The 11,225-nt window shown below is 34.6% G+C and overlaps 1 protein-coding gene across 1 annotated transcript; it reads left to right on the top strand.

Annotated features, from left to right (window-relative positions):
* The first annotated feature begins 1,980 nt into the window (after positions 1-1,980).
* LOC132746631 (uncharacterized) lies at positions 1,981-10,206 on the top strand. The gene is made up of 3 exons (XM_060735851.1): positions 1,981-2,539; positions 5,968-6,129; positions 7,932-10,206. Exons 1-3 carry the CDS (start codon positions 2,287-2,289, stop codon positions 8,180-8,182), a joined length of 666 nt encoding a protein of 221 aa, XP_060591834.1. The 5' UTR covers positions 1,981-2,286; the 3' UTR covers positions 8,183-10,206.
* Positions 10,207-11,225: the final 1,019 nt, after the last annotated feature.

The following is an 11,225-nucleotide window of genomic DNA, read 5'->3' as shown; positions in this document are numbered from 1 at the left end:
CCAGAATGTGATGTAAAGTCACTGTCAGTATCAAATCTAGATCTAACTAAAAAGTCTTGTAAGTTTCTTGGACGTTTATAGGCAATTATGGGTGTGTAGTTATTGTGAATATATTTAACACCTTCGTTTTTTGACAGATTTAGTAGGTCCCAATATTTATGAATAGTATTTCCAATATTAGGTAAGGACGGATTATATGTCACAATAAATGGAAGAACGTTTTTCTTTTCTTTATCTTGTGGCCGTAAGGCATCCTCTTGTGACATCTGTGACACGTGAAGAAACGCTGAATCTATAACCGTCTCAGGGAAATTTCTACTTATGAAGAATTCTCGTAGTTTGCTCAGTGAAGTAGAGAACACGTCGTCGTCGGATATAATTCTCCTGTAACGCTTAGCCTGACTGTGGGGTATTCCGTCTTTACACCGTTTTGGATGACAGGATGTATAATCAAGATATTGGTGGTTGTTAGTTTCCTTTACATAAACATTAGTTTGAAGTTCGTACGATTTTCCTTTTGATACTTGAACATCAAGAAACGAAACAGATTGTTGAGATATGGTGTGGGTGAATTTAATGCTTGGGTGAACATTGTTGATTTTGTCAATAAATGTGTTAAGTTCTTCAAGAGAATGATCCCAAAGCATTAAAAAATATCGTCTAGAAAACGAAGCCACAATGACGGTTTAAGCTGACTATCTTTCAAAAACTCCTCTTCGAATTTCCCCATAAAAAGTGCTGCGTACGCGGGGCGACTGGGCTTCCCATAGCGGTACCCATTTTCTGAAGAAAATAGTCATCCCCGAACTTGAAGTAGTTATTTTCAAGAATAAGTTTTCAAAAGTTTAACAATTTCATCTGACGAAAGTCTGCTGTTATTATTTCCTTGTCTTAAATAATACAAACACGCATCAGTTCCATCCGTATGTGGTTATATTAGTATAAAGTGAAGAGACATCTAGTGTTACCAAATATGTGTTTTTGCTTTGTAGTTTAATATTACGTAATTTGTTGATGAAATCTGTGGTGTCTTTTACATATGATGGCAATCTAAGCATATGTGGTTTAAGTATAAAGTCGAGATACTTTGAAATATTTTCTGTCAGTGAGTTACATCCTGACACAATAGGTCTACCCGGATACTTTAATGGCAGTGTGAAGTCTGGAGATTTGTGTGTTTTAGGTAAGATATAAAAACACGGTGTACGTATGTTCGTTGGAAATACATCAAATTCATCTGAAATACAGTCGTTTGTTTCTTTAATCTTATCAGTGCATTCCGATATGTTACATTTAATAATTTCTGTCGGATCTTCCGTACATTTTTCATAGTAGCTGTTGTTTTCGAGTTGACGTAAAACTTCCCGTCGGTAATCGTCAGTATTCATAATAACGATAGTATTCGATTTGTCCGCTTTCTTTATAATTATACTTTTATCTTGTGACAGTTTACGTAGCGACTCCATTTCTTTTTTTTAAAGATGTGTAATGAAATACTCGAACAAAAAAAATTGTTTTATGTTTAAATATCTCTTTATGAACAAAACAACAGAATGTCTACAGCATTTTTATCTTCTTTTTTTCAAATAGTTATATCTCTCTTTTCAAAACAATATCATCTTTTCAGGCATCTGTTTCTTTTTTTTCAAGAATGAAACGAATTATGTCCGCTGTTGATCTAGAACAAACTTTGTACAGTATATTTGCGCATTGGTCTTACTTTGCGTTGTTTTGTTTTAATGTAAAGCTAGATTTTCATGACAATCGTTAAAACTCTCTATGTATAATATTATATGTCCCAGAATTGAGACAACTATTGATACTGTCTGGATATAAAATCGATTAGGCGGATTTCTTAACACACTAACATCTAGGCATAGATCTGCATATTTACTGCTGTAAACAGTAATTCAGTTAAAACAACACTCAGGTGAATTGAATTACACCCGACTGTACATAGTGTGAGATACTACGGATAATAACTAGTGTACAAGGACTTATCTTCTTTATATACTGTACTTGTTAACCTTGAATTTGTCAGGGATAAAATTAGTGTTTCATTGAAATACAAAATGTACTTTGCATTTTCATGTTTATCGGACTTGTACAATGTAAAAGTAGCTTCTATTCCGTGGTAAACGTCTGCATATATTCGAATTAGGATAAATATATCACGACTGTGAGAACGCGAAGTGCTATAAACATATGTATATTTATGTTAAACCTAACCTTAACCCTATAAACTGTCAACACGCCCGTGTTTTCATTACATGAATACTATACAAAATGGATTATGAGCGCGATCGTGTGATTCGATTAATTGCAAAGAACACAAATATTCTCGTTGGACTTTTTATTGTAACGTTAATAGCCGGTATACTGCAGGCAGCCGGATATGCCACACCGGGATGGTTGGTATTTACTGGGACAAGCGATGCTAACATAACATTTTCTGCAAGCATAGGCCTTTGGTATCAACGATTTTGCACGGAAGAGTGTGAAATTGGGTACATTAGTAGTGCGGTGATCTGGAGTAAAGGTAACTGGGCTGTACAACAGTGGTAAATTAATGAGTTTCTGCACACACTAAGTAACATATAGAGAAAAGCTGTTGATTTTTTATTAGCTCACCTGAGCTAGCTCATCGTTGAATGTCCGTCGTCCGTCCGTTGTTCGTTAACACTCTAGCGGTCACATTTTTGCAAACTTTGTCAGGATGCTTATCTAGCTATTACATGCTTATCTAGGTAATAGCTCGGATAACTTCGAACATGGGTCATCTCGGATGAAAAACTAGGCCACAGGAGCTCAAAATAGAGAAACCTTGTTAACACTCTAGCGATCACACTTTTGCTTAGGATGCTTATCTTGGTAATAGCTCGGATGAAAAACTAGGTCACAGGAGCTAAAAAAAAGAAGAAAAAACTTGTTAACACTCTAGCGGTCACATTTTTTACTCGATCATCATCAAACTTGGTCAGGATGCTTGTCTAGGTAATTGCTCTGATGAGTTCGAACATGGGTCATCTCGGATGAAAAACTAGGTCACAGTCCTGAGCTAAAAATTGAAAAACCTTGTTAACACTCTAGTGGTCACATTTTTGACTCGATCATCATCAAACTTTGTCAGGATGCTTATCTTGATAATAGCTCAGAGGAAAAACTAGGTCACAGGAGCTAAAAAAAGAAAAACCTTGTTAACACTCTAGCGGTCACATTTTTGACTCGATCATCATCAAACTTGGTCAGGATGCTTATCTAGGTAATTGCTTGGATGAGTTCGAACATGGGTCATCTCAGATGAAAAACTAGGTCACAGGAGCTAAAAATAGAAAAATCTTGTTAACACTCTAGTGGCTACTGTTATGATCCAAATATCCTGGAAATTGGTCTGAAAGTTTTTTTTGATGATTTCTAGGTCAAGTTTGAATATGGGTCACCTGGGGTCAAAATCTAGGTCACACTGCTCAAATATGGATCATCCTTGTTAACACTCTAGTGGTCACATTTTTGACTCACCTGTCATGAAACTTGGTCAGAATGTTTGTCTAGGTAATTATTTGGATGAGTTCGATGGGTCAGGTGAGCGATCTAGGGCCATCTTGGCCCTCTTGTTTTCATTAGTTCTACTTAAATGCATCAACAGTCTGACTGAAATTTCGCACTTTTGATATTTTACATATACTAAGAATAGCGTTATGATGCACCAATTGGTTCAGTAGTATAACATATTGATTGCAGTATATAACTCGTGGTACATTAATTAAATATGCATATTTTTAAAACGTCTGCTAAAAGTTACAGCTAGATTTCTGAATTTTGTAATTTCTATCTGTATAATGTTGAAGAGTTTCAAAAACAATTTATCAAAGAGTTTCCCCGTCAATTTACATGCAAAGATAATAAAATAGAAAACAAGAGGGCCATGATAGCCCCGAATCGCTCACTTGAAACAACTATTTTCCAGTGTTAGAAATAATGTTTCAAATGAACTTGCCAAAAGCCAAATCAAGCTCAACTTCAATTTACCTCTCTAGTAATATAGTTTCACGACACTGATTTTCTTTCTTCATAATAAGAAAGTAACCTTTCACAAATGGCCAAAATTCATTGTTACTGTAGGCTTACTGTAGGCCTAAATCTGGCAAGTAAAGCATGTCAACTCACGCATTTTATAAAAGACTACCTAAAATGCCATGTATAGACAAAGTGTGGTGATCATCCATCAATTAGTTCAGTAGAAGCAGATGTTTAAAGATTTTTTACGCTTTAGCGGCCCCTAAAAAAAGCCAATCAAGTTAATATGAGCACATTTGATAAAAGACTACATAAGAATGCTACAGTCAAAGTTTGGTGATCATCCATCAATTAGTTCAGTATGTAGAAGAAGTTGTTAAAGATTTTTCTACTTTTAGCTCTAGAGGTCCCTAAAAGGGGCCAATCAAATTAATATAAGGAAAAAATTTGATAAAAGACTACATAAGAATGCTACAGACAAAGCTTGGTGATCATTCATCAATTAGTTCAGTAGAAGAAGCTGTTTAAAGGTTTTTCTATTTTTAGCTCTAGAGGTCCCTAAAAGGGGCCAATCAAATTAATAGTAGTAAACTTGATAAAAGGTTACCTAAGAATGCTACAGACAAAGTTTGGTGATCATCCATCCATTAGTTCAGTAGAAGAAGATGTTTAACGATTTTTCTAATTTTAGCTTTAGCGACCCCTAAAAGGGACCAATCAAATAAATATGATCAAATTTGATAAAAGACTGCGTAAGAATGCTACAGACAAAGTTTCGTGATCATCCATCAAATTATTATCCATCAAAAATTATTATTATTTAAGCAAATCTGATAAAAGACTACCTAAGAATGCTACAGACAAAGTTTGATGATCATTCATCAATTAGTTCAGTAGAAGTATTTCTTAAAGGCTTTTCTATTTTGAGCTCTGTTGACCCCTTAAAAGGGCCAATTGAAATGATATGAGAAAATTTGATTGTGACTTTCACAAGGATGCTTCAGTTAATCTGCCCAGCATTTTCAGAGAAGAAGATGAATGTTGACACCGACGCCCGAGCATCTCCCTTTGATACTAATAGCTGATCTTTAACATTAGGTTCTGGTGAGCTACAACTGTTGTTTCTGAACAAAACATTCTGGACAATGCAACTTTAACTAAGTTAACACAGCACTTATCACACGCTACATGGGCCGTTAAACATCACAAAAGTCATTCTTTCATTGTGGTTCTTTTAATAGGCTACTTAAAATAATACGATAATTCTATTGACAGTTTTAATCAATCAATAGTTAGTTAGCGTAACGTACTGAAATTCTTTATATTGCTGCAAGTTCGTGACCCATAATAGCAATACATATGACCAAGAGTGAGACTAAAAAGTGTTGGAGCACCGCATTCCTGTATATACTGGACACGGCGCTTGAATGATTAAATGCTATACTCTGGCCTTTTTACCCATCGAAAGGCGCTTTAAGACCTGTATTTCAGGTAGATCCACCGAGTCTCATCCCATAGGAAGAAGTGACTCCGAGATTTTAGTAAAGTGTTCAGTACATTGTATTATCATTACAATTTTAGGACTAGCGCTGACAGGAGTCAATCTCTAAATTAGCTTACAAAATTTAATTGGCTCAAACATACGGCATTTACATACAAATATAAATGCTCTTTATTAAAGAGAAAAATGTCGTCCATGTTGAGGTATAAGGTAAATTGTGACTCGAGCTAGTGAGTGAGAGAGCGAGCGGGCGGGCGGGGCCGGCCGGTGGTCGGTCAGTCAGTTCTCATTGCGTCTTCTCTCACGTGACCAAACGTTGATAACGAATTTGATATCCTAATAATACAATGTATTACAATGTTAAGTAGAATCTTTAAATCTTCAGGTCAAAACTCAAGTTAGATCTATATAATATAATTCATTGTTTCCATTTTATTTTAATTTTTCAGAAGATCGAAAAACTTTCGATACATACAAGCTCATAGCGACCGTAGCTGTGGTTTTCAGCATTTTCTGTCCAATTGTAATCTTGGTGTACATCAGAAGGGTCAGACTTCAGAGGGATATAACATCACAGGCTTTTGCGTCTATGCTGGCAACCATTGGCAGTGGTGAGTGAGAATAGAGTGCCCTTTTATTATAAACGTCATGCTATTATATCCACTCAGGTTTTTATTTGTTTGGGTCGTCAGACCAAACAAATAATGGTAGCGAAATTTCAGAGTCTAATGTTGCTAATTGCAAATGCCGAAAGTAGTCCAATTTTTTGGAGCGGTTACTTCCCTTTTGTATGTACACTAAAGCCGAAAAATTCAGGGGAGATCACTGCGTAAAGATGGTCAAAGACAGGCGCATCAATTTTCAAGCAAAGTAATTCCCGAATGGTCAAAGATTTCTAATATTGTTTTATTGTATTTTCTGATCGAAAATAACTAAATACAAAGCGGACATTCAATCTCTGACACAGAAGTTTACTACAAACCTAACAACAAGTAGTTCTCAAAACAGCTAAAAACTAGCGATTTAAAAGAAAGAAATATTTTATTTTGTTACAAGTATCCAACAAATTACAACGCATTTAAAGTTAAACAATAGCGTTGGCTTATAGAATTGTCAATAAATGCACAATCACAAATTACGCGGATGAATATGATTTTATCAATGAAAATACTATTTTTAGCCATGTTGATTACCGAATACTACACAAACCGAGTAGTGGAATATATAGATTCTACATGCCAGACCGTTTGGGCGAGAGGATTTTTGCTAAAATATCTACTTCAATTATAAACAACAGGTTTAGCCTAAGAGTATCAAACTCTGGTGCCTTACAAAAGGAATTATAATACATAAAAATAAACTTATACAGGAAAATGCATACAGATATACAGTACGATTGCAAAGATCAGAAAATACCACAGAACTTGCAGCCGTTTGATTCTTTATAAATATACATGCTTATAGTAAGCTCCAGGATTATTTACATCTGTGTTAAACAACAGTTAAAGTCGTTACAAGCCCTAATTTAGAATAATATGGTTTTCTTCAGGCCGTTCACATATAAATTCACCGTGGCTGAAGGGTTTTCGGGCTCGCTTAGGAAGCGAGAGGTCTGGAGTTCAAATCCCAGTAAAGGTTACTCATTTTTTTAAATTGTTAAAGTCAAATAAACATTGGATTGAATATCAGTGTTGCAATTAGTCTAATAGCCAATTTACTACAATTAAAACGCTGGAAAGCATTGGTGGCACTAAACATATAATCTCACAACCTGCACCTTTCTTACATTCTGAGACCCAAACAAATTCAGCGCCTTCTGTGCTTTGATTTTTTATTTAACAGAGTATATGTAATTGTTTAATTGCTTTGAGAAACAAAGTACTAAGTATTCATCCATTTCCAACTTTTCCATTTTTCCAAAGGTTTATCATAATACACATGGTGGTAATATACTCTACGTCACATCACATTCAATGTTAAATAGATAAAGAATCGGTGAGCATACTGTATGACTTATGATGTGTTGAACATTCTGGTAAATTTGTAGAAATATTCTATACAATACATGTACATTTATATTAAAATAGGCTCGTAATCAATGGTTTAGTTTTTGATTATGTAAAAAATGACATTCAGTAGATTGTGTTAGTTGTTAATTCTTTAGGTGTTTAAATGTATGGTCTTTTATTTGATTGTTTAACAATACACTTAATGATGTTACTAGACAAATCACTTCTTTGTGGCAGATTTTGATTATTTCTAAAATCTTTTATTCTTTAAAGTTATTTCCCTCTAAATTTCTTCTGTTTAAAGTAAAGCATTTCTGATTCACTTTCATCCATGAAATTTTTATCACATTATTTCTTTGTTTGCATACCTCATTTTTTTGAGATAATGCTCTTTTACATTACAGGAGTTCTTGCATTGGTTGTTGTGGGTAAAATAGCAAGTGACGTACACAAGGCTTATGACAATTGGGTTAAAACGGAGAAAGATACAGATTTCAAACTTGGTCTGCTTTACTCAGAATTGTTGATGGGACTTGGAGGGGCTCTGAACTGTTTGGCCTTCATTGTATTGTGTGTTCAAATTTTGTTCAGGAAAAAAGACACTGGCGGTAGCGGCGGAGAAGAATCTGTTGGAATGACAGCAGACTCCAAATAATGACACGTGGTACCTTAAAATATTTATAATTAAGGCTAATCCCCATCATTGATACTCTTTACTATTACTGTCGACCGCCGTGTTGACGAATTGGAAGCTGATCATCAAAGGTCTTGAAGTAACCCTTTTTTCGTCTTTCAAACATTAACTTTCTATCCAATTCACGAGGAGTTCAAAAAAGCATTTTCTTGACATGTTCATAATGTAGACTGTGTGAAAGTGCAGTCAGTTAGGTGAATTTAGCCTTACATGGATGATGCCATAGGCGGAATGATGCGTTGGGTACAAGCATGGCGTGTTTGATTTGTTATTGCCATTTACGCATACTTCGAGAAATCATTGGTTTTTGTAAGCAGCAATCATCATAGCTGACTGCCAAAGGGTGACATAGATATATTTCACAATGATCATACTGAGGTTTAAGCAAGGAACTCGTCAACGTTTTTGTGTGTGTGTGTGAAGAAAGGCAGCAGACTAGCAAGGGGACAACCCAAGCAACAATATATAATTTTATAATCTTAATTCTTCTCAATCTGGAAACGTTATCTAGAACACATTTCAACACCATCACCAAAAAATTAAGCAATCTGAAAAAAAAACAATTGGAAACACCAGCATGACACTTAGTTTCACCACTTAAATATGAAACCAATGTAGAATTATCCAAAAAGCAATGACAAGGTTGTCGAAATAACTTGTAAACCTCTTAAGAAACTTGTTTCTGTCTGAAAATACTCTGCTAATTCTATTTAAAACTGCTAATTCTATTTCAAACTTTTTGCATTGCCTTAAAATGGCAAAAATCTTGACAACACCTTTTCAATACGCTACATCGAAAACGTTTTTTAAGCAAGAAGACTTGAAGTTTGGTTCTCGTGCTATGATAATTTTATTTCAATTATATTCAAGTCGACTTTCTTTTGGTATACGTTTCCATAAGAGATTTGTCCACCAATGGAAATGCCATGAAGTAGGTCTAGATTTTTTTTCTGTGCAAAATTGTTAATAAAGCAACTGCCCATGGATGCTTTTGATTTCAATATTTCTTGATCGTGTGTGCCTCTTGGAGATACTCCTTGTCTCAAATTGTCAGGTTTCAGGTCTGGCATATTCACCAGTAAATCAAAGGTTTCGCAACTTTCGTTTGCTGCATGATTTTGTTTTTTAGATAATGCAATGCTCACTGGGTTACATATCATTGGTGAAATGAAGATTTTATACCGGTATCGTTGATGTTTTTTTGAGCTGCGTCACGACAAAACCAACATAGTGCGTTTGCGACCAGTATGGATCCAGCCACTCAGCAGTCTGATCAGGATCCATACTGTTCGCTTACCAACCCTATTACAAGTAGAGAAACTGATAGCGAACAGCATGGATCCTGATCAGACTGCGCGCATTACGTTGATTTTGTCATGGCGCCGTTCATTTCTTTATTTTTGAATTGTTTAATTGATTTTGTTCTAAAACGAATCCAGATTAGAGAGAAAGATATAAGATTACTGGTGTTTGTGTCCTTTTCTAAGGTTGTTGCCATTCTTAACCAGAATGCATTTACCGGCGAGTTATGAGAAAAAAGTTTAAAGAAAACATTTATCAGACCTATTGAATCTTCTAAAGGTACTTCTACAACAATAATATTGGCCGTAGTAAATATCAAAATATATACATCTGGCTATTAACTGTACTATCATGCCATTGCGAACCCATTTTGGCTTTGTTGCGCACCTTATTTATGGTATGATAACAGTATGTAGGCTTTCAGAGACGACGTTAAAATACTGTATATTAGATGTCTCTGAGGCTTTATAGCATGTTTTTCAAAATGTTTTTTTATAATCTATAGAGTGTTGCTTACACGTATTTTCAAGTATCAGAAATGCTTTTTTATCTCGGTACATTATTGAGCTATAATTTGCAAGTGTCCTTGCCCTAATAATTGGACTAACTATTTAATGTATATTAAATCTTGTATGGCCTCTATCTATCGTGCTAAATGTTGTAATAAAATGTTTTGGAAATGATATCAGCTTAGTTTTGTGTATTTATTTCATGTACTGTCAAATATTGTCTCATTTTGTTGTAGGATGTAAACGAGAACACTGAGGTGATCTGACTGTAGTTTGATACATTTGTTAGTTTGTTTAATTGGGGTTTACGTCGCGCCGACACAGTATAGGTTATATGGCGACGTGCCAGCTTTAACGGTGGAGGAAGACAGTATTTTTATACAACAGGTTTTGTGAAAGATCTGTAAAAAGGGCTCCGTTCTCATCTTTTTATTTTATTTCGGACATCGATATGGAGGCATACAAGAAGAAAATATAATGAACGGGCACTTCTTTAATTATTGATGATTTTTTATTAGCACGTATTGCTACATGTCCGATGAGTTTAACGGAAAATTATGGAAACTCTGGTGCATACTAGTCAATTCCTTGTTGAAATAGGAAAAATAGCGAAAAATAATATAAACGCTAAAGACGTTCCATATCTTTCATAAAATTATAAATGCACACTTTCAAAGAATGAATAAATCTAAACAAATAATTGGAACAAACCGTCTAACAGTGCAGGCTGTCCAGCGTCCCTAAAATTCCTAAAAATCCTTTTTTTTCAGCTTGGCTAAAATTCCTTAAAAAAATAAAAATTGAAAGAGAATCCCTAAAAACGCCCTATTTTTTAACTTTGAAATTTATTGTTATTCCTATTGCTTAGTTCAATGTTTATGACACACTCGGTTTTTATGTTTCAGTTTCCTAGCTTCTGATTGAAGATATAAACTGATCTCGTACTTACTTTGCGATTTGACATTTTTTCATTTATTCACACTCTGAGAGTTTTGAAGTTCACTAAAACAACACAAAGTATATTTCTGTCAGTCTTGTGTTAATGTTTTAATTTGCATGTTCCAAATTAAGGTTTTATACACAAAAATATCTTGTTCAAGCACATTTTAATTGCAAACTTATACTTCAAGCATTTTTGGTTGCAAACTTAATTTCTTACCATTTTTAGTCAAATATAAAACTGCTAAAGGATT

The sequence above is a fragment of the Ruditapes philippinarum genome, unplaced genomic scaffold (assembly GCF_026571515.1).
Source record: "Ruditapes philippinarum isolate M1 unplaced genomic scaffold, ASM2657151v2 ctg7213_1_1_1_1, whole genome shotgun sequence".
Lineage (NCBI taxonomy): Eukaryota > Metazoa > Mollusca > Bivalvia > Venerida > Veneridae > Ruditapes > Ruditapes philippinarum.
This window is presented reverse-complemented; position numbering and strand designations above follow the sequence as displayed.

What these genes read in the sequence shown, in the direction of transcription:
- LOC132746631 (XM_060735851.1), top strand. Translation starts at nt 2,287, where the DNA reads ATGGATTATGAGCGCGATCGTGTGATTCGATTAATTGCAAAGAACACA. An exon ending in TGCGGTGATCTGGAGTAAAG is followed by an intron (nt 2,540 to 5,967) that starts GTAACTGGGCTG and finishes TTAATTTTTCAG; the next exon opens with AAGATCGAAAAACTTTCGAT. An exon ending in GCTGGCAACCATTGGCAGTG is followed by an intron (nt 6,130 to 7,931) that starts GTGAGTGAGAAT and finishes TTTACATTACAG; the next exon opens with GAGTTCTTGCATTGGTTGTT.